The sequence below is a fragment of the Setaria viridis genome, chromosome 7 (genome assembly GCF_005286985.2).
Source record: "Setaria viridis chromosome 7, Setaria_viridis_v4.0, whole genome shotgun sequence".
Classification (NCBI taxonomy): Eukaryota; Viridiplantae; Streptophyta; class Magnoliopsida; order Poales; family Poaceae; genus Setaria; species Setaria viridis.
In genome coordinates this window covers 31,436,404-31,458,562 of record NC_048269.2, presented here as the reverse complement: position 1 = coordinate 31,458,562, position 22,159 = coordinate 31,436,404, and the positions used below count along the sequence as shown (strand labels likewise).

Below are 22,159 nucleotides of genomic sequence, written 5' to 3'. Positions count from 1 at the left end.
TTGATCCGAAGCATCAAATTTTGTTGAATTGATCTAGTACTTGTACATGGAAGAAGATTTGGATGTATAGCAAAAATATACCACGGCATGCAATGCGTGTGCAATGGCAGCGACGCAGTGGGTCAAACCTTGAAGACAGAGAAAAACGTGAAAGAAGTAGAGCCACCGAGCCAGGACACGAGAGAACGTGCCGCGCCGTGGTCATCCGTTCACCGGGACCGCCGCCGAGGCCACGTTGGCCGTGTCCATTGCGGCACGATTCCACTTTCCACACACGACCCATCTCACTGGTGGTCTAGCCGTGCCCGAGCCAGCTCGCGGGCCCCACCCGTACCATCCTGACACGTGGGCCCGCCGCTCCGGGCCCAAAGTCCACCGAAAATGCACCCACGTGCCACAGATCGGCGGGCCCAGCCGCCTTTCCCACCTCCCGCTCCGACTTATAAATAGCCCCGCCTCCCTCCCCCACCCCCTTTCCCCCGGAACGAGATCCTCTGCTTTGATCCCTCTGCCTGGAAGAAGCCACAGCAACAATTCCTCCGCTCTCTGGAGAGGCAAACAGGGGCGGTTGCGTGCTCGCGAGAAGAAGGCCAGGGAGGCGGTGCGGGGAGCGCCCCCCCCCCCCCCCCTCCCCCCTCCGTCCCGCCGGGGAGGGAGGCGCCGATTCGACCAGCCGATCGGCCGTCCGCGAAGGTATACCCCTCCGATTCGGCCCCCTCATCCCCCCTTAGTCCGTCTGGTACTGGTGTGCATTCGATTTGGTCGGGGGCACTGTGCGGTTTGATCAGGGGTTTTTTTGGGGGGCACAGTGACCCTCGCTGGTGGGTTGATGCTCGTGGATTTGGGAGGAATCGGAGGATCGGTGCGCGAGGTTTGGTGTTCTTTCGCTGCTGCGTCGCGGTCAAAGTAATCGTAATGGGGGATTTGGGTCGCTGATCGTTCGGCGCCGTCTTAATTACCTGGATTAGTGCGATTTGAGCGGCATGGTGCAACGATTCTGCGCGGGGAAGCGTGGTGGTTGCTGGGGTCTGCAAGTGCCCCGAATCTCCTAATTCACGGTGGTCTCTTCACCTCATTTTTTTTTATAAAAAAATTGCAGTCCTGACTCCCGTTTCCTCTGCCTGCAATGGTTCCCGAAAAAAGGCGTGCTGCAATCACAGTTGATTGCTCAGTGATCGGTCTGCAGAGCTGTTTGCTTCCTCTCCATCATCTAATCCCACCGGCTTTTTTATGGAATAATTCAAATCCCAGCGATGCGCCCCTTGTACCTCTTCAGTGAATTGATACAATCCCAAATCCATTGCTAACTTCAGCTTCTGCAGATAGGTCGTGAATATGACTTGGTATGGTTGGTCTTTGATTAGACTGAGCTATTAAGGTCATGTTGTTTACGTGGAAACACATTCTCTGCAAATGGGGAATGCTCCTGATCCTGCTGATCTCAGTTTCGAAGCTTGTTTTGTCTTATGGTCATGTTTAGTTGATATCAATCAAACAATCCTTAGTGTCAGATGGTACTTGCATCACTATGTCTCAGCTATCTACATGTTATCAATCTGTTTTAACCCATTGCTTCTTTTACCCCATCTGTGAATGGCCATTCTCCACTTGCAACAATATGTCACTATGGTTCAGCTTATACCTGGATCTTCCTTTCCAACTGAAGCTCTCTGACTGTATGGATGGCTAGTTGGCGTCTAACTGTTTAAGGAATCGGTTTCCCTGTCCCAGTTTTACTTACTATTAGTTTAGGGACTCCACACACATATTTGACATACCAGTGAAAGTGTTTGAGACTTACTTTCAATCCACCTTGAAGCACATTCATGGGCGGTGCTTTTGACCTCTAGAGTTAATAGTTTGGAAATTCTTTTCTGCATCTCCCTTTCTGTTTATTAGCAACGCATCTTTGGTAACAGAAGCCAGCAAATATATTTACTCTCAATCTGAACGTCATGTATCTCCACTTATCTATCTGTGATGTGAGGATTTATGATTATGTTGATATTTTTTGTCACAGTTCCTTGTAAACAACATGAATACTCATAATTTAGATTTTAGAAGCTATCCACTAGGAATATAGTTCATGCACCTCTTAACATATATTGGATCACAAGATAAAAATCATATGTATGACTCGCGCTATGTCTCAGACTTCAAATGTACCTTCTTCCTGTGACTCTTCTACAGCCATTAAATTATTGAAGACACCCTTTGATGGTTCAATCCATGTTGGGACTCTATAAGTTCCATCAGGCAAAGAACATATAAGTTCTACATTCAGTTTTTCTTTAGAAGTGGAAGTGTTGAATCTGTTAAAGGTACAACACTGTTTGTCCTTTGCTTTGATGGTAATGCATGAAATTCGAAGTTACTAGCACCAACATGTCTTCCGCATCTTCAGGTATTCTTTATTGGTATTTATAAGACCATATGTCTACAATATTGAATATTCTATTTGTCAGAAATGGCACAAAAACCGTTCTGTCTTATGGGAATGCAGGTTAGTGAGATCTGGCCTCCACAATAGTCCACCTTGAAAGCAGAGAGGCTTATTAGAGTTGGAGTTCAATCTTTGGGGACATATTGATTCTGTTATTTGTTTTGACTTCAATTTGGGGGCATATGCGGGCTTTAGATTGGGAGGAACTTCCGTTTCAACGATAAATATGATGGTGAGGTACTCAGGTTAGTGAATAGTTTCAGAATATTGCAGCTACATATTTGTGCTGGTGAATAAGGTATCAAGTCCTGGTGAGATTTTCTCTCCCCTGGAGTCCATGCCTGATGTGAGCATTTCCTTCTCTCTAGCTCCTCCAGTTTGTTTCTCTTCCATGGTCCAAATAAATCTTGAACCAAGGTTATTCCAAAAAAAAACTTGAAACAAGGAAAGTGTGCTTCTTTTGGAGAATCATCTAGCTATCAGTTCAGGTATTTGTAGTGTATTATTACTTCGATAATTTGAATTGTGCTACTAATGACATTGCAGGTACTAGTTGAACGCTGCACTAAAAATGGAGTTTCTTTTCTTGTTTGACATCTTGATTTCAAGCTCTCATTAAATGTCAAACAAATGGGCAAAATTTTGGGCTGCTTGATTAGTGTGTTGCAGTGTTAAGTGATGGATACTGATGCGGCAAATGAGATCCAGTTGGTCTAGGCCTTCTGAGGACCAATGTTTTGTCCGCAGTAAGAGCATATGTTCAACATCGCTGTTGGACTTGTGTTACCCTTAGGGTGAGAGATGGTGACTTCTCTTACGAGATTGTAACAGCTTTTTAACTGCAGAAGAGAGGCCCTCTAATGTGATTTTTTGAAGACCCATTGCTGCTAACTAAACATCATTCTGAGGACTGGAAAAGGTGGACCAGTGCCACTCTTAGCACCTACCGCCTCTTTAGCCCATTGGTGGTTTGTATGGTGAAATACATTGCTCAAGTATAAAGACGAGAAGCGTAGTCGCATGGCACACTGTTAACTTATGCGAGAGCTGGAGAGGGATATCGTGATTCGTGGAAGTATTGGCCAGAGCAGCATGATCACCCACTAGTCCTGATTTGGGTGATCGACTTACGGATAGATTGGTGTAAATTTTGGAAAAGAACCTTAAACGGTTGTGTTTCATATCAAATTAGTTGATCTGAAGATCCTTTCCAAGTAAAAAAAAAACAGCTTATCACGTAGAACGGGCTGGTGCAAGGGTAGCTGGGCCCATGAAGTACCAGTTTATTTTGATCACTGGGAGAACACCATTTGCAGATAGCCATTCAATGTCATTGAAAGGAAAAGGAGGCTAGTTGAAATAGGTCAATTGATGGTGTTGGAAACAAGGTGCATTTATTCTAAGCAGAACAAAAAGGCACCACAATATCAAGGCGGAACCTTAGCAATCTTGTGCATCTGGCATTTATTTACATGGCATTTGTGCACCTGACATGCTAATGCAATGTCTACCTGTCTTCATGAATACTGGGGCTTCTGGAGCTGATAGCTAGCACTATAACTTTCTGCCTTACATATCCATTTTCCTTCTCATTTTAGAGTTGTATAATTTATTAATTTCTCTCCCTGTGACTTAGCTCATTCTGATGGGCCTTTTTCATGGCATGTAAAGATCGAAGATCTGACTGGATTTTTATCCTTAATAGAATGTAATATGAACTGTATTGTTTGAGAAGTGCTGCCATATAATTTAGTTGTACATTTTTTTTACTTCTTTGCCTAGCTGTATTACCACTGGTACAGATGCTTTCAGTAGGGTTTTGCCATTTAAGATTGGTCCTTTCACTTGGTCAGAGTCCTGATGTATGTTTGTACTGCTTTGCTTAAAAATGTTGCAAGGCTAGTATCTTTATAGGTTAGGTATTAGGATTTTCGTAGTTCATACTGAACCATTGCAATATCATCTGTAATTTGACCCTAATATCAATAAATCATATAGCTGTTTATCTAGTGTTTGTTCTATCGTTTGGAGATAAAATGGTTGCAGTCTTGATATGCTCCTTATAACTATTTTGTCTAAAACCTGTCTAACTTTGAAATAGTGAGGTATCAATTCATCTCTTTGTTATCTTCAAACAACCATACTTTTGTTTATAAAATAATCATGAACAACCATAATAGCAACAGTTACTAGTCAATTATTTCACTAAATTTATGTTGCTACATTTCTGATTGGCCTTTTAGTTTCTTTTTTCTTCCATTATTTGAATGCAAATAAACTTTTACAAAAGATGAAATTTAAGTGTGGCTTTAGCTGAAGTATAATATTTTAGGTAGACTTCAGATGATACACAGAGTTTCTCTTCAACTTACATATACATTATTAGCATAACATAAGTATCCAACAAATCAGTTGCAGAACTTGGTAATCTAAAAGTTAATAGATTATTTTGTTGTATTAAAAGGTAGAAATTTCAACTATTCATATGGCCTATCATTACCTACCAGGCTCAGATATTGCCATTCCTAAAGCTCTAGGAAAACATTTCTGCTACTTGTATTGAGGGCTAATGTCGGGTTTCCATTGGGCTTTTGACATCTAAAATGTGTGACTAATATCACATCTTGCGGTTCTAAGGTTTGAATTATCCTTAATCTATTCCATGAGCTTAAGCATTTGTAATTATATGTATAATTTATTTTCTTTTTTATTAGCAGCTACATCATCATATGCCCCCTGCAATTTATTTCACTGGAACACTAATACTGTATCTATGTAATTTTCCAGGTTAAAGGAAATCTAATCCTGCTGTTCATGTGCTATGGCGGGACATCATCATAACAACACACATATGCCCAGGATGGATCAGGTGAACCGGTTTCAGAATGAACCACCGCCTTTTGGTATATGGACTTCACCGATAATACCACCTTATTACTTATTATACATCTCAATTATCGTGAACTCATTTAATTATACCCTGCTGCCTCAGGTCCAAAGCTATTTATGCACCCTAGAAGTGATGCAGCAAATGCATCAAGTTATGGGGGTGCAACAATAAGATCAAATGAGCTTCCATCCTCAAGTCACATTGGGCAACCTCATACCCAGCCGATTGAAGCCCCTGGAACCATGCTTGCATCCTATGCTGGCTATCCTCATGCTGGAAGCTCCAGTAGCACCTATGCACCACATAATACTCATCACCCGCCTGCTTTGAGCTATCCACATAGGTCTGAGGATTGCTTCATTCCAAGTTCCCATATGGATGACAGAAGGGTTGCACAGAAGCGGAGAAACCCAATTATTCATCCAATGGATGGAGCCAGTGTTGGGAGCTGTTATGCTGCTAGTTCATCCAATCCTCAGTTCCCTCGCTACATGCCTCCAAATCCTATTCCTGTTCCTGAACCCTGCCCTCCTCGAATACCCCCAAATATGGGTTCAAGCTATTGGAGTGATCATTGCTTTGGTAATCATGGAGGATCTCAGAGGAATGTAAGAGGGCGACATGATCACAATTCTATTCATTTGGGATACAGTCCTGCTGCAGCTTGCTCATCAAGCAGCACTCATGGACCACCACGCCATGCTAATGCAATTGGTCCTTCTCTAAGTACAGCAGCGCCTCATGATAGAGCTCCTTTTTCTGTACCTCCAAGAGTTGTTCCCCCAGGTTAATTTTGTTCCCTGCTCTACTAACTTTAGTTTTGTGAGTTTATATTATATTCAGGTCTTTTTGCTATACACAGTAACAATAATATTGTACCATTAATTGCAGTATAGTTTTTGAGTTAATTTCGGTCTAGTACTATTCAAAATGAAGTAATGGATTGCATATAATACCAATTTTCTCCACTTTTTTTATGTTCTCCAAGAAGTCACTAACTTTATTGTGGCTCTGCAGGGACTGATGGTAACTCTAGCATGGCATTCAGAGAGAGGCCATACTATCCTGCTCCACAGAGGACCAACGTAAATGTCCCCCCTGTTCCGACACTTCCCGGTTCTTCTGATAGCATACCCTTTTCGCATGGGGGATATGCCCCCAGGGCAGTTCCTCGTAACACCATCCGCTCTTATCCCGCCCCAGCATTTGGGTCTTCCTCCAACTCTGCTGCGGTCTCTCATGAGCCTGCTATCCCTAGCTACCCACCTGCTGTCACTAGCTACCCACCTGCTACCTCAGCAGCAACATCAAGTGCCCCTCCATTTCATGCTGAAGTTGCTGCATCTTCGAGACATCTGGGGCATGTGGCTCTAGGCCCCAGTGGTAGTGCTAGAAGTAGAAGGCTGAGGGATTCCTACCATGCTTTCCATCCGTTGATCATCGAGGAAAATAATTTGAGAGGATCAGCAGCCGAGGTAGATGTTAATTCTTTTCTCATGATTATGCTAATGACATCAATTTGGAGCACGTAACTAATTTAGTTGCACTCTGTGTAGCGGTTTATGATGCTGGACCAGTTAGTTATCCATGAATCAAGAGAAGATTCTGATCCTCACTGGGACATGAGATTGGACATTGATGACATGAGTTACGAGGTTAGGAAGAATCTAGATATATGTTATCGCAAACCAGCATGAAAATGTCCTGTCAGGAATGTAACTTTCTATGTTGTCATATGCAGGAACTGCTGGCTCTGGAAGAACGAATAGGCAATGTCAACACTGGTTTGGCTGACGAAAAAATTTCAAGCTGTGTGATGGAGTTATCCTGCTGCAGCTCTGCTCTTGCCCAGGATGCTAAGGAGAACGAAAGATGCGTAATTTGCCTGGTAAGATTTTATACCCATGTAGAATAACAGAGTTCACAGTACATCTACAAATCGCTGGCATCAGTAATTTCGATGATCCTTAACTGGCGGACATTGCAGGAGGAATACGAATTCAAGGACTCCATGGGGAAGCTGAAATGCGGTCATGACTATCACGCCGACTGCATCAAGAAGTGGCTGCAGGTGAAGAACATCTGCCCAATCTGCAAAGCTTCTGCGGCTGATGACAGCGGAGGGACTGAATGAAACGTCCCTTTTGCGCCATTTATCCTAGCTCAGGCCCAACTGTATCTATTCACTGATCCACTTTGTCTGTGTAAATAAATGGTCCCTAAACGGAATTATTTGTGAGCCGGATTTGAACTCGACATTGTGCCCAGATGTAAATCTTAATCCTCAAGCTAGTTGTTTATCCATGGCTGCGTTGCATTGTTCAGAGATTCACATCCCTGTATCGTTCCTGGAGATTCTGAGGGGTTTGTTCTGCTGGAGGGCGCGGCCGTTAAGAGGTTGTTCTCTTGGCAGCTTGGCCTCTGCTCCATGGATGGTTCGTTGTTCAAATCAGTGACAAGACGTGCGATCTCGTAAGTTGGTTGCCTCGAATTCGAATCGTCCCATGCTGGATGGCCAGTTTTATTTGCTGCCGATGGATGCACCACCCTCCTGATCCAGATGGTTGGGTCTAATGTTAGCATCTGCATCTTGCTCGATAGTAACTACAGCTGAGAAGAATCTACGCATGTTAATCGCAAACTTTTTGTATCGGAAAACACTTCTTTTCACCTGAAAGTAGACCTGACGGCCACAAGACAGGCAGGTAGCAAACACATTTTCTTCAGCACGTTTAGATGCAGAACTATGTCTTAAGTCGTTTAGGACAAAGGTAATGCTTTACGTACAACGATTTGAGCACAACTGTTTTTTAGACCGTGCCTCAGCACGTTTTTCATTAAGAGGAAGAGAATTACAGCGACGCAACTACGAGAGAATCCTCGTAGCGCAGAGTTACAAAACACCATCAAAGAAGGTGGTAAGCAACCCAACACAACACGAGCCGGAGCAGCAAGAAAAAGGATAGGAAATCACCAACCCGGCAGATCCAAAAACAACCTAAACATCTTGACCTGCAAAAGATAGATCGTCTATAGGGTTGCCTAAATGCGCCCGTCTACATAGTTGTGTTGAGCACAACTATGTCTAATACATATATGAGCTCAGCTTTCAACTGAAATGGTTGTACGCGTAACAGAAGTGCAGAACTCGGGTAAGGGGATACTTCATTGTCTGTTATCGATTCGACTCATTTTGAGAAATTGTTCATTGCCTTTCTTTATTCCTTCGGGATTCGGTCTCAAGTCGTGCTCGAGAATTGTCCCATCGTGATCGAGATCACGGCGAGGGCATCATCACGTACGCGAGGCACCATACACACAGTGACAGGAAATCTTCCTGTGTAGGCTCCATTGCTCATCTTGCCTTGCATGTCTCACTGAATCCAGGCATGCAAACCTCATCTCGATTCACCATACACACAGCTCCAGCTCGGACGGAAAGCTCCACACCGATGCGATGCGATGCGAGCTGTTATCGTTAGCAACTCTTTACCCGATCACGCTGCCCCGGTTTAATTAGTTAAGCCATCTTTTACGACGTCCATCGCCACCTAATTAAGTTATCACACAACTCTCTCAGAGCAGGAAATGGAGATCCGACCCCAATCCCTCAACCCAAACCCCACGCCAGTGGAATTGCTGCTCCGCGAAGCAAACCGCGCACCTGCTAATCAACGTGCCATCTATTTCCCAGCTCGACGTCTCGCCCATGGCGGCAGCAGCTAGGCACCCCCGGCCCCACCATCTCTCTTCATCCCTCTCACTCCTCAGCAGCTTCCTTCTTCCTTCCTTATATAACCCACTCACCCTCCATTGATCAAGAATACCCAACCAGAAGAAGCTACAAGCTACCACTAGCAGCTAGCGCCGTCAGGCCACGCAGACACAATACAGCTAACCCATGGCGGCGTCGCACCTCGCAGCGCTTCTGATGCTCGCCGCCGCCGTCCTGTCCGCCGCCCCGGCGGTGCGCGGCCAGGCGGCGTCGGCGCCGGCGCCGGCACCGGCGGCGCCGAAGACGATCACGGCCATCCTGACCAAGGCCGGGCAGTTCACCAAGTTCCTCCAGCTCCTCCAGTCGACGCGCGAGGCCGAGCAGATCACCAACCAGCTCAAGGGCAAGTCCTCCAACGGCGGGCTCACGGTGTTCGCGCCGCCCGACAACGCCTTCACGGCGCTCCCCGTCGGCACCCTCAACTCCCTCTCCGACCAGCAGAAGACGTCGCTGGTGCAGTTCCACGTCGTGTCCATGGTGATGCCGGCGTCGCAGCTCGAGACCGTCAGCAACCCGCTGCGGACGCAGGCGGGCGACACGGGCCCCGGGAAGTACCCGCTCAACATCACGGCGGACGGCACCAACGTCAACGTCTCCACGGGGGTCGTCAACGCCACGCTCGACGGCACGCCGCTCTACGCCGGCGACAGGCTCGTCGTGTACCAGGTCAACAAGGTGCTGCTGCCGTGGGCGCTCTACGGGCCGGCGCTTCCGCCGGCGCCGGCGCCCGCGCCGACGCCGAGCAAGAAGAAGAAGGCCGCGACGGACGCCGCGGCGGATGCGCCGGCGGCGGACACCGCGGCGGGGACGACGGCGTCGGAGGCCGCGGCCCGGGGGATCCGGGGCGTCGGGGCTGGATCCTGCGTGGCGGTCGCCGTGGCAGCGGCTCTGTGGTGGGGCATGTGACCACAGTAAGAATGCATGCGTGTCTTGTCGTGGATGGCGTTTCTAAATTTCCCTGAGAGGTGGTTCTAATTCATCAGTTCCTTTTTTTTGTTTTAATTTGTATTTCGGATGTACTTGGCTTCATTTCGTAATGTTTATGTTGTACTTTCAAATTGTACATGATATTGTGAGCACGCGTATTGTTATCCCAATTGTTTTGAACATTATTTACCTTCAAATTTACTAGGTTACCAACTTTGCAGTGAACGCATGGGATTGTTTTTATTAGTCATCTATCATCACTAAGGCTCAATTTAAAGGGTCATAGTTAAACTCAAGAAAACAAATCTAAAAGGACTCATATAGAAATAAACTATTTTTAGGGAAAATTATCTGTGAGACTAAAAAATTCAGAAGACACGGTGCTAATCTCTCTTTGTTGGTTATATTATGTGTATAATACTGAATTTGGTTTTCCATCCGAGAGATCTTTTCCAAAAGAAAACATCTATCTATTTTGCCTTAATATATTCCCACTTTTAAATTGTCATATGGTAGCCTTTCCATTGTTAGTCTGATTGGGCTATTCTTATATATTAAGTTAAAGGAAATAAATTCCTTTCCTCTAACTCTAATATCTACTTTCTAGAGTACTGCATCAGTTATTTTTTACTTTCATGATCTCCATGGTGTGAATATATGTCTCTCAAGTATCTATATTGACAATATACTCCCTCCGTCTCAGAATATAGCTACGTTTAGACTTTTTGAAAGTCAAATATTTTCAACTTTGACTGCGAATATCTCTATAATCATAGAGACTAGTAACATAAAAAATAATGTTAGTAGACTATTATTAACTTTTTCTATTTGAAATGAATTATTTTTGGAGTTGACTTTTAAAAATGCCAAATGTAACTATATTTTGGGACAGAGGGAGTAGTAAATGTGTAGATTACAGGAATAAACTATATGACCCACCAAGTAGAGGCTACCCAAAAGATTTCTTTTGTTAGGCATGCCAAAAAATTTCATTCCGCACGGTACAAAATTCTTCCTACAAAGATTTGCTATTATTGAATGTTACTTAGATGATCCAACACCTTGAAAATCAAATCTTCCGTATTTACTTTTCGACATGTTGCTCAAAATTAAAACTTCATTTAGAGCGATGTTTACATTAAATCTGTACATAATTCACCATTTACATATCTGCTACTCTTACTTGAGAAAATAAATAATAAAACACAGATTATAATAGCGACCTACCCATTTCGAATCAAGAATTTGAACCGTTTCATGTAAAATTTGCATGAAATTTGAGTCCACGCTGCAAGACGGGTTTATTTCGCAAATAATCACCTTTGCAGGGACCCACACGAAAAACCGCAAGATCTTACACGTCTCCCCCTTTTACCCCGCATCACTCGTGTCCTCGTGTACTACTCGTCGCTCCGCTCCCGACCGCATCGCGATCAGTCACCTCCTCTCCGCCTCGCCGGAGATCAGACGAGGCGCCGACCGGAGATGGACGCATCCTACCGCCGCGCCGGCGCCGGGGGCGGCTCCGCGCCGCGCACCGTCGAGGACATCTTCAAGGACTACCGCGCCCGCCGCTCCGCCATCCTCCGCGCCCTCACCCACGGTACGCGCCCGCGCCCCTCGCAGTTCCTGCTTCCCGCCATGCCCCGAGCATCGAGACCTAACCCTAACCCCCTTCATCTCGCTTCGCAGAAGTGGAGGACTTCTACGCGCAGTGCGATCCAGGTGAGCCCCTTCCCTCCCTTCCTCGCGCGATCTCTCCGCGTTGTGGATGTCGCATGCGATTTCGATTTGGGTACGGCGAGCTGATGCGGCCTGGGATTCGACTTGGGTAGAGAAGGAGAACCTGTGCCTGTACGGGTACGCGAACGAGGTGTGGGAGGTGGCGCTGCCGGCGGAGGAGGTGCCCACGGAGCTGCCAGAGCCGGCGCTCGGGATCAACTTCGCTCGCGACGGGATGAACCGCCGCGACTGGCTCGCGCTCGTCGCCGTCCACTCCGACTCGTGGCTCGTCTCCGTCGCATTCTACTACGCCGCGCGGCTCAACCGCAACGAACGGTACGATTTGCGATCTCCACCCAATTTCGCCTCTGTTTTGCGATCTCCACCCAATTTTGCCTCTGTTTCTCGAGGTCCGATGCTTTTGTTGTTGCTGCTACTTGTTCCTAGTTAGTGTGCTGTCTCTGTTGATTGAGACATAGATGTGTCAGGCCCTTTTCAGGAGTATTCTGTGAGTTGAAGTGGATGTCTGAGGATACACATGATGTCCTGTGTCCTCTGTTTGCATGTCATTGGTGTGTCTGGATTCAGCACTTGCTTTGATAAGTACAGGTTCAGATTTGGGCCTTTTGCAAAAGTCTGTGGAATAGAAATAATTTTCTGATTAAGTTTATTCCCGTATAGCAATATGAGTCGTACATGTTTGCCTGTGTTGTTCAATTGTTTGCTTGTGTGAATTAATTTATAGTTGCTTACAGAGTGACATTTTAGTGAAAAGCATGGAGCATCTGTGTTTATAACTTTATATGTGCTTATATGTGCTGTAGTAAGCATGATGGGAACTGACCTTGCATGTGTGTTTTGAAGTTCTATTCTTCCCTAAGCTGATTATAGCTATAATGTCCTAATGAAAAGTAGTGTTCTCTGTTCCTATGGAAAGCTGAGGGGCAGCACTTCATTGTTATCAGAACGTTTGTATTCTGCGGAACTACGGATCCCTCCAAAGTGTGCAGATGCTTAAAGCATGCTTTTTGGTTCTAAGTTGGTTCTGTTTTGGAAATGAATTTCTCCCGTGCCGTATTTCATTTATTGCAGCGTAAAGATATGATCGCACCTCCATGTGAGGAATTTCCAGTTTTATGATTCTTGATAGACTTTTTACTCTGATCTCGATTTCATGATTTTTGGGATTGAAACTTGTCCGTGATGGATATACAAACTTTTTAGTTGGAAAATGTAAGCGTAAATTTATGATCACTTTTGACATTCACGTTTCATTAGTACTTATATTGCATACACACAGTCACCACATTTAAGCTCACTATGCCTCCTCCTGCTTTCAATAGCCAGTTTTCACTAAGATAGCAGCTATGTTTGGATTTGGTGGATGGTTTTCTGATTATGGAGTTTGCTTAACATTTACTAACCTTACTGCATAAGTATCTAGTGATGACCATGGCCAAATCTGTACTAACAACAACAACAAACCTTTTAGTTGCAAGCAAGTTGGGTTAGGCTAGAGATGAAACCCAGCAATATCCACATGAAAAAACATAAAAAAGAGGTAGTGGCAGGGTAGTAGTAAGAGCCACAGGTCAAATATGTACTAACTGCTAACTAATTTGATTTGACAAAATTATTCTTTATGGTTTGAAACTGTGCAGTCCTGCAGTATCTCACATGCAAGAATGCTGTCTTTATTGCTGGTTTGTTAAGATCATTTGTTGGTCTTTCAACAGTGGATAGAAAGAACAATGATGAATAGAGGAGATAGGGTGGGTATAATTGTGTGAAATCCAACTAATAATATGTATTTTCCCATAGGCAGTAATCACTTCTGCTTTAAGATCTGCATTTTTTTCCTCAAAGAGTAACATGCCCTCCTAATTATGTGTTGCAATGATACATAATAATGTTTACTTAAGAGTTGCAACTGTTAGATACCTACGTTTTACTTCTTGTAGCCAACACATTACTGTGTAATCAGCACCTTTCTGTACAGCCTGAATCTACTCTGCATTTGGCATAAACAACAAGGATACTGACTTCTGGACAACGCTTTGTGCACTACAGCAGTGACAACGCTTTGTGCACTACAGCAGTGCTTTTACAAATAGCATGTTCTGCTCAACTCCCATGCAATTTTGCGAAATTAAATTTATGTTTTAGCTAAACTTCATGATTTGTTAAATGTAGAGTATCTTTTGATATTTCCAGTACTTGATTTGGTGGAGCCTTTATGGACCAAGGGTATCTTTTAAGACTTACAGAGTAATCAGTGACTAATTGAATTCTTATTTCTTTGATACAATAATGAGTATTGGAATCTTAGTCAGCAAGTAAGTTCACTTGTAGGTAGTAAGCCACTAAAACAGGCTTGTATCCTATGGCTCTTGTTTTGTAACGATAAATGTGCCACTGTCTTTATAAAATATTGATACAGTTAACTTTGTCTGGTCAATCATACTAAGCAGTTCTGACTTAGCTTACATAGAAGCTAAGCATTTCATATTCCACTCTATGCAACATTTTACATGGTTAAAGTTGCAGTAATCCAGCGTGGCACAAGTATAAAGGAAGTTACTGTAGTATAATAGCATTTTGTTAACTAAACAGAGAAAGAAATACTATTTTTGTAATAGTTTTGTGTTTTCTTTAATCGCTCTCTCTAAAATCCAACAGGAAGCGTTTGTTTAGCATGATGAACGATCTGCCGACTGTTTTTGAAGTTGTCTCTGGTGGGGTGAAACAATCCAGAGAGAGGGACAGATCCGCTTCCGACAACAGTGGTAGAAATAAACTGTCAGTGAAGGTAAGAAGAATTTGTCACTTTTTTTACCACCTCTTGTCTCATGTTATGATACTGAACTTCCTCCTATCTCTCCAGCAAACAAGCGAGCCACGCATAGAAAATAACACCAGGGAGCCCGACGAGGGCTATGACGAAGACGACGGCGACCACAGCGAAACCCTATGCGGGACTTGCGGCGGGATATACAGCGCGGACGAGTTCTGGATTGGGTGCGACATGTGCGAGAAGTGGTACCACGGCAAGTGCGTGAAGATCACCCCCGCGAAGGCGGAGAGCATAAAGCAGTACAAGTGCCCAAGCTGCTCAAAGAGACCTAGGCCGATGTAGCACCTCGTCCTCCGCGCTAGAGGAGGAGGGGCTGGGCGGGAGCGCCCGCCATAGATGGAAACCTGAACAAGCAGGAGGGTCCGGAGTTACTCCTTGTGCAAGAGTCAATACCGGTCTTGCGACGTTTACTGTATCTTTTCGATTTAGCTTACGTGTGACGACGATGGTGATGCTAATGTGATCACACATATTGATTATAGTCTTTCTTGTGGTTTCTCCATGCCCTGGAGAGAGTTAACGGTAGTCTGTATGTTGCCGGAGAAGAAAATAGGGGCAGTAAGGAAGCCTTTGTAATGTGCCTAAAGTGAATTGACCACCTTATGCGACAATAATCCGAGAGGTTTATGTTCATATTTACTCAAGCATGGTGTTTTGTTTCGCGAGCCATGTGAGATTGCTACAGTAAGCTACCAAGTTTGTGATAATCCGTGTCATGATATCATCGGCCGCTCTGAACGCATATTCAAAAGGTGAATACGCCACCAAACACGTAGCTCGTAGCCAATCCATCTACCACCAAAACGGAAGCACCGCAGCTCCTAAACACGCTTGATCATACAGCATCAGTGATGTCTGAGGAGCTGCGCACGCGAGACAAACAAAAAACAAATGCAAGAGATCAATTCTCTGCAAGCATATTTTGCTACAACCTTGAATCCCTTCGGCTTTCAAACCGGGCAGTGGATTAGAGTATGTTAGCTGCCTGGACTAGGTTACAAGACCAAAACTGCAACCATGATGAATAAGGTTTCTACGTGAACTGATTTTCGAAGATAAACTGAACACAGGGCCGGTCACAGCTTGTAGACCGGTGTAATTCCGAGCAGCTGGAAGCACTGACGCATGACAACGGCAGTCGCTTGGCAAAGCAGCAGCCGGCTTGTCTCCTCCGGTGACCCGACCACCTGTTAGGTTCAACGTAAAATAAGACAGCAGTTTGAAAGCATCAGATTTTCAGTGGGGCATTGCTACCCTATGAAAATAGTGGCAGTTTCTGTAATTTGTATGAGTTGTTGCCAATCTAAATACCCAAGAAATGATGTGAGATTCATTTTAAGGGGGGAAGAGTGATGCAAATGGAAAGAAATATACCTGACAGTTGGTATAGAATTTTGTGAACATTTCGGATAGATTGTACAAGTATTCACAAACAACATTTGGAAGGAGATTTGTGCAAGCCTCTTCAACAACCTGAAACAGATTAGAGCCATTAAAAAAAAAGCAAACTGATGCACCTTGCTTAGTTTTTACAAGTTAGACCGCCCCCCCAAGAAAAACATTATTGGAGTATCCAGCAAGGCCAAAACACATACAGCTAAAGATCCAAACACACCCAAAATGCCCCTCTAATTAACTGATAATTCATCATTCGTGTGGGGTTTCTGACTCCCGGAACCTTACAAAATAAAATTCACTAATTAGTTACCTCTGCAAATCGGATCAGATACAGCCCCAAGACACGCTCATCTGGATGGTCAAGACAAATGGCTCCACTCTGAGAAGAAAGCAGAAAACAAAAATTCAGCTCATGTCTGAGACATGAAAAGTGGGGCTAAACCTTCACAAAACCAAAGAGAGCTAAACCTGCACCAAACCGATGAAAAAAAAACTGCACGAGTTAAAGACAAGGCTTACCATTTTCAGCTCTTCCACATCCTTGTTGGATTTCCGAATAATGGAACAAATGCGAGCATGAGCATACTGAAGGTACACAGCAGTATTTCCCTGTTCACAGAGAGATTGAATATCTAAGCAGAATGACAATTAATAAAAGTTGCGAGAAGATGAACTGAGCTTGAAATATGTGCAAAGCCAAGACTAGATAAAATAATAGACTTAAGTAAGAGTTTGCATGAAGATGAACTGAGCTCAAAATACGTGCAAAGCCAAGATCAGATAAAAGAATAGTGACAGTAACAGGATCACTAGGAGCAACGTTTTCACTCAAAAGGACCATAATTGATAGTAAAATATGAAACATACTATAGAAACTAGATAAATCATCAGGATAACAAGATTCCTACACAACCAACCACATGAATATTGGAGTCTGATTTTACCTTATCGCTTAGCATCTGTTCAAAACTAAATGTGTAATTGGTAAGCCGATTGTTCTTCAGATCAGCATACCTGAAGCAAAAGTTTTACAAACACATTACAATAAAGATTGTCAATTAAATAATGAGTTATTCATATTTCAATTCAAGACATGATGTATCTTTCAGAATTAAGATATTTCAGTACATACTTCACGGCGCCATATCCAACTGCCTCTGAAGTTTGTTCTAATTCCTCATCAGTCCAGTCAACAATTTTACCTTAATAAAATAAGGATCATATTTAGCTGAAGTATTAATAAAGAAAGCAACGTTCCAAAGTAGTGCAATTTACCATTTTCGGTAAGCCGCTGTAGTAGTTCTGATTTACTCCGAGATTTAGCCTCATCAAGCAGCTCTACCAATCGAACAACCTCAGTACTACGAGTGCGGAAGCGCTTGCCGTCTGACCCAAGAACGAGACCAAATCCAACATGACTCGTTTTTGGAAACTTCTTTTCATTTGGATCTGGGAGCCAACCAGCCATCCTTGCAGCCTATAGAAGACAACGAAAGATTCAATAAAAGCACGGTAAAGGGAAAACCTCTCTTTTGGTGCTACTCTGTGCTTACTTTGAAAAACATTTCAAAGTGCTGCTGCTGGCCAACATCTGTTACATATATTATCCATTCTGCCTTCTCAACATTGAGCCGATACCTCCATAAAACCAGACAAAAAAATGTTAAATCTCACTAAGTATATTACAGTGAAATGCATCAACTACAAAAATGTGTTCAGTTTGCTTCCATAGAGGAAGCTGAATGAGACCTCAAAAGCACAACATATAGAACACATATCAATTATTATTTAGCACTTACCAAAGAGCAGATAAATCTGTTGAGGCATAGTTGAACCCACCATCCCTTTTAACCACAATCAAAGGGATCTGATAACCTTCAATAAATATTACTTGAGCACCCTCACTCTCCTGGATCAATCCTTTGCTACTCAATTCCGCCAGCACTTTGGGTATATAAGGATTATAGAAACTCTCCCCCTGAAAGGATACATAATTGGCTTCCTCAGCGTGTCAAAGCATAAATCAGTGGCATGGTCGGGTGCTCCAGTACAGTGGCAGACAACATGAACTTAAGCATTTAACACTACTAATAGACCATGTACATTCTTTGTGAATAAATTGAACATGGCAGAAGTTAATGCAGCAAATATCGTAGACATTTTCGATTATAAAAGATGCATAGAAACCAAAATGTTGATGTTAATCTGAAGTCCAGAATATTCTCACAGTAATTTCAGCTTGCACCTAAATTCTGTTCACGATCAACCTTCTCAAAAATGAGTTTCACCTACTAGGAAGTGGTGTACCTTTTCTTCAAGCTCCACATTTAGGCGCTTGTACACCAAGTCAAATTCGCTCCTGCTGATGTCACAAATCTTTTTCCATGCTTCTCGATATTTCTCCTCCCCTCCCTACAGATTAATACATTGGTTGGATGAGAATATGCCAACCTACCCAGACTCGACATCCAAGATGATCACTCACCTGTAGCCGAACAACTCCTTGTTGAGCCCTCTCTTTAAACTCAGGATCATTGTCAAACCTATTCTTGGATGCTTTATAGAAAATCTGTCATATAACCAAATTGAAATATGTCAGTCCAAATGGTAGGCACAAGACGCGTTGTCACATGCCAAAAGCGCAAAATGTCCAGAAGGGTCCATTGATTTTGAAACTCACTGGCATTCTTCGATGGACTATGAAGAAGGAAAACAGACAACCAACTAGGAAGCAGGATACTGCTCGATTTGGAACATGAAGGTACCAACGAAAAGCAAAATTATTGTACTGACCCTCACGAATACACGCATTGAAGACAGATAAGGCAATGTAGTGGAATTCAGCACAACACCGCAATACCATCACATGCTTCACTAATTTATGCAAAAACAGACAAGGCACAAACCACTATAGCAATAATAGTGTGCACAGGTTAACAGCTTAAGACACTGAATTAGTGATAGAATCATTTGAATAGGATCAAACCATATTTATATTGATCAAAGATTATTGTTTGGTCTTTGGATGTATGGTTTGAGTTCATATTTCATGGAAATTATTGATATTATCTAAAATACTATTTTAAATATATGATCACAAAACATAACGGTCAATTTGGCATCATAATTGACTTAGGAAAGTAAAAATTTTCCGTTTCTTAACTGGAGGAAGTATTTCAATATTCTTCCAGGCAAGTAGCTCTTACATGAACATCTAGGATCAAATTCAACCATCTCAAATCATGCTTGTATATGTTTGCATGTTTCCTATGCAGGAGAGGTAGGTTACAAAAATTTGCGTCATTGCATTGAACAACACCTTACCTGGAGGTCACCAATGGCCTGGCTACCTATTTCCTGCCAATTTGGGAATTTTTCAAACAGATACTCTATGAGCATCCCAAACTGCATGAACAAACAGAAACACAGTAGTTAGTACGTGCAGCTGTAAATGGTCTCAATCTTTCAGGCATCCTACATGGAAGCAGTAGATATATTTCTGCTAATAGTAAGATACCGAGGCATAACTCCAGCAGTCCAGCCACACACAAAATCATTTGATTTAAGCATAATTTTAATTACGAGACGGAAAATGTGTAGACAGGAAAGCCTAGATACAGAAAGTTGCACATATATAACAGAAGTCATACAGTTAAGGCAAACAAGGTCCATAAAAAGAATCACATATAACAATCAGATCGCCTCAAAAGGTGGAAACAAATTCAAGGTATCAGGCTACAAAACCGAATGCACAGTGCAGGAAATGATAATGCAGGTTGTTTAAGGTAGTAGGCATATAGCTCGTATGAAATGACACCATCCGAACCTGCCCATTTGGTGGCACAAAGAACAGCACCACCTGAACCTTTTGCCCAAGGAAGACATACAAAATTGCAGGTTTATGAAGAAACAATAGGCTAGCATAGAAAAGGGTGAGCCCGAGAGAGAGTACTTTTCACCTAAACTAAGTAAAAAAGCAGTTCAACCATAAGTATGTAAATTCATTTCATTTCACACAAGGCAAGTAATAAATGTTTAGATTACAGTGCAAGGCTTGCTACCTGTGTACCCCAATCTCCCACATGGTTTCGCCGCAGAACATCAACATTTGAGAACTCAAACATGCGTGCTAATGTATCTCCAATAATTGTAGACCTTAAATGCCCAACATGCATTTCTTTTGCGATATTAGGTGATGAAAAATCAATCACTGCCCTCTTTACTGGTAGAATAGGTGCCCAAGTATTGATACCATTGACAAGCATGTCTTGTATTCTCTGTAATAATGTATATAATTAATACGCAGGCATAAATAGTACCATGGGTAGTACAAGCATATTTTATAGATTAAAAGTATCAGACCTTTGCAACCCAGCTGTTTGATAAGGTAATATTCACAAAACCAGGTCCAGCAACAGATGTGGACTCAATAATGTCAGAGGAAGGCAAGTTCTTTGCAATGGCCTGGGAAAATGTGAAGAGAGCACAGAGCAGTATGTCAATAGTGTAAAAGTGCTTGAGCACGAATGATAAAGGTGAAGTGGATGAGCAAGTAAATAAATAATTCCAGATCACATGGAAAAGTCTCCTACTCCCAATTCTATAAAGAGAAAAGGTAGACACATATACACATACCTGTCCAATAGCATTAGGGTTTTTGAAACTTGTTCCAGATCCTTTAATCTTTGACCATAATCCCATAGCATTGTTGCTGCAGATGGTTTAGGAGGAATCAATTGACGAGCACGTTGAAGCAGCATTGACAGCTAAAGGAGCTAAGAGTGTATGTATAATGTAAAGTAAAATGCGAACAACATACCACTGGTAGTCAGCAAACTTTGCTGAAACTTCAACCATTGGTTCTACCTCCACTTCAGGGACCGTAGCCCGGAGGGACGAAATGACCAGCCTGGAAAGCTGTTGCTTGACACTCCCAGCACCCTGCACAGTCGAACCAAAATCAAGCAGGGAAAGCAGAAAAGGTAAGGAATGCGATCGTCTGCAGAGTCAGCAGATCAACACTCACAACAGCAGGTTCCTGCCCCTGGGCGGGAACCGATGTCGATGTCTCATCTCCCATGGTGGTGGCGCTGCAGGGTAACCGCAGAAGCCTGGAGGAAGAAGCTGCTCTACAGTGACCTGGCTAGGTAGACAACACCAGAGCAACAATACAAATCCAAATTAAGCAATGAAATAAGCATAAGTAATCGATTTGAAAACATGACAAGTGCAGTGTTCCTGACAGGGTATCCCAATCCACCGACACAATCCAAACCTAGTGTGCCCCTTGGTTAATTCGAAGCAAAATTGGTGATAAACCCTCAACCATTTCTTTTTGCACCGAAAATCAGACGTGAGCACTCGCGTAACGGTATAAGTGCAAACGAAACGGATTATAGAGCGCGAGCCCCAATTTACCTGAGCAAATCTATGAACATTCAAACCCCGAGCCTCACTAAAAAAACCAAAGGGAACCCACCCGCCGCTCCTACCAGATTCTAACATCACTCGGACTACCAAACCCTAAACCCAACGTCGCGTCACACCCAGACCGACCCTAAAATTCCCCCGTTTTCCCGGGGCAAAATTGGGAGTAGCGACCGTGGGAGGCGGTCGGAGCAGGGGATTCGGGGAGGAGAGGCGAGATGAAATGGAGGGCGGGCTCACCGGAGCGCGGGGGGCGGGGGGCGAGCGGGAGGCGGAGACGGAGGCGCGCGGGGGTAGGCGCCGCCACTGCAGTTGCTGCTGCCGCGAGAGCTCGCATCCTCGCCTCGCCTCGCCCCGTCAGTTAAATACTCTACCCCTCTCACGGTCAGGTGCGACCGCAGGGTAGCGTGGCGAGCGCGAGGGTTTTGCCTTTTCCTTTCCTTACTTATCGGGCCGCCCCGGTCCCGGCTCTGTGCGGGACGGGCGGGTTTTGGATTGGGCCCGGAGCGCGCTCCACCGTCGATTCCCTCCCGGCCACCCTCATTCTTAGGGGTGTTTGTCACATTGGATGTTTGAATGCTAATTAGGAGAACTAAATATGAGCTAATTATAAAAATAATTGCAGAACCCTATGCTAATTCACGAGACGAATCTATTAAACCTAATTAATCCATCATTAGCAAATGGTTATTGTAGCACCACGTTGTCAAATCATGGACTAAT

General features: G+C 43.7%; 4 protein-coding genes across 5 annotated transcripts; 3 read left to right on the top strand and 1 right to left on the bottom strand.

The window, feature by feature from the left end:
- The first annotated feature begins 710 nt into the window (after nucleotides 1–710).
- On the top strand, nucleotides 711–7,637 carry LOC117862421 (uncharacterized). The gene is made up of 7 exons (XM_034745890.2): nucleotides 711–2,404; nucleotides 2,504–5,346; nucleotides 5,436–6,119; nucleotides 6,351–6,808; nucleotides 6,890–6,988; nucleotides 7,075–7,221; nucleotides 7,321–7,637. The coding sequence occupies exons 2-7, from the start codon at nucleotides 5,265–5,267 to the stop codon at nucleotides 7,465–7,467; spliced, it is 1,617 nt and encodes a 538-aa protein (XP_034601781.1). The 5' UTR covers nucleotides 711–2,404; nucleotides 2,504–5,264; the 3' UTR covers nucleotides 7,468–7,637.
- A 1,499-nt stretch (nucleotides 7,638–9,136) lies between these two features.
- On the top strand, nucleotides 9,137–10,205 carry LOC117863178 (fasciclin-like arabinogalactan protein 11). The gene has a single exon (XM_034746786.2). The coding sequence runs from the start codon at nucleotides 9,235–9,237 to the stop codon at nucleotides 10,012–10,014; it is 780 nt and encodes a 259-aa protein (XP_034602677.1). The 5' UTR covers nucleotides 9,137–9,234; the 3' UTR covers nucleotides 10,015–10,205.
- Nucleotides 10,206–11,426: 1,221 nt separating this feature from the next.
- LOC117863517 (PHD finger protein ALFIN-LIKE 1) lies at nucleotides 11,427–15,255 on the top strand. The gene is made up of 5 exons (XM_034747276.2): nucleotides 11,427–11,638; nucleotides 11,728–11,760; nucleotides 11,871–12,093; nucleotides 14,437–14,566; nucleotides 14,642–15,255. The coding sequence occupies exons 1-5, from the start codon at nucleotides 11,521–11,523 to the stop codon at nucleotides 14,891–14,893; spliced, it is 756 nt and encodes a 251-aa protein (XP_034603167.1). The 5' UTR covers nucleotides 11,427–11,520; the 3' UTR covers nucleotides 14,894–15,255.
- Nucleotides 15,256–15,490: 235 nt separating this feature from the next.
- LOC117863516 (arginine--tRNA ligase, chloroplastic/mitochondrial) lies at nucleotides 15,491–21,833 on the bottom strand. 2 transcript variants are annotated; one of them, XM_034747274.2, is made up of 18 exons: nucleotides 21,677–21,833; nucleotides 21,036–21,148; nucleotides 20,829–20,950; nucleotides 20,645–20,720; nucleotides 20,372–20,473; nucleotides 20,071–20,286; nucleotides 19,334–19,414; nucleotides 18,495–18,578; nucleotides 18,317–18,421; nucleotides 17,809–17,987; nucleotides 17,563–17,647; nucleotides 17,285–17,486; nucleotides 17,142–17,211; nucleotides 16,954–17,023; nucleotides 16,529–16,618; nucleotides 16,320–16,388; nucleotides 15,986–16,084; nucleotides 15,491–15,798 (listed from the first exon to the last, which is right to left on the bottom strand). In XM_034747274.2, exons 1-18 carry the CDS (start codon nucleotides 21,771–21,773, stop codon nucleotides 15,688–15,690), a joined length of 1,971 nt encoding a protein of 656 aa, XP_034603165.1. In that variant the 5' UTR covers nucleotides 21,774–21,833; the 3' UTR covers nucleotides 15,491–15,687. The 2 variants fall into 2 exon arrangements, with proteins under 2 accessions (XP_034603165.1, XP_034603166.1); XM_034747275.2 differs by having other exon boundaries at nucleotides 21,036–21,152; nucleotides 21,677–21,798.
- Between the last annotated feature and the right edge of the window lie 326 nt (nucleotides 21,834–22,159).

Excerpts from the sequence above, each read along its gene's own strand:
- LOC117862421 (XM_034745890.2), top strand. The coding sequence starts at position 5,265 with ATGGCGGGACATCATCATAACAACACACATATGCCCAGGATGGATCAG. Across the intron at positions 5,347-5,435 it reads GAATGAACCACCGCCTTTTG|GTCCAAAGCTATTTATGCAC; the intron begins GTATATGGACTT and ends CTGCTGCCTCAG. Across the intron at positions 6,809-6,889 it reads TGAGAGGATCAGCAGCCGAG|CGGTTTATGATGCTGGACCA; the intron begins GTAGATGTTAAT and ends CACTCTGTGTAG.
- LOC117863178 (XM_034746786.2), top strand. The coding sequence starts at position 9,235 with ATGGCGGCGTCGCACCTCGCAGCGCTTCTGATGCTCGCCGCCGCCGTC.
- LOC117863517 (XM_034747276.2), top strand. The coding sequence starts at position 11,521 with ATGGACGCATCCTACCGCCGCGCCGGCGCCGGGGGCGGCTCCGCGCCG. Across the intron at positions 11,639-11,727 it reads CCTCCGCGCCCTCACCCACG|AAGTGGAGGACTTCTACGCG; the intron begins GTACGCGCCCGC and ends CTCGCTTCGCAG. Across the intron at positions 11,761-11,870 it reads CTACGCGCAGTGCGATCCAG|AGAAGGAGAACCTGTGCCTG; the intron begins GTGAGCCCCTTC and ends CGACTTGGGTAG.
- LOC117863516 (XM_034747274.2), bottom strand. The coding sequence starts at position 21,773 with ATGCGAGCTCTCGCGGCAGCAGCAACTGCAGTGGCGGCGCCTACCCCC. Across the intron at positions 21,149-21,676 it reads CCCCCGCCCCCCGCGCTCCG|GTCACTGTAGAGCAGCTTCT; the intron begins GTGAGCCCGCCC and ends CTACCTAGCCAG. Across the intron at positions 15,799-15,985 it reads AATTCTATACCAACTGTCAG|GTGGTCGGGTCACCGGAGGA; the intron begins GTATATTTCTTT and ends TGAACCTAACAG.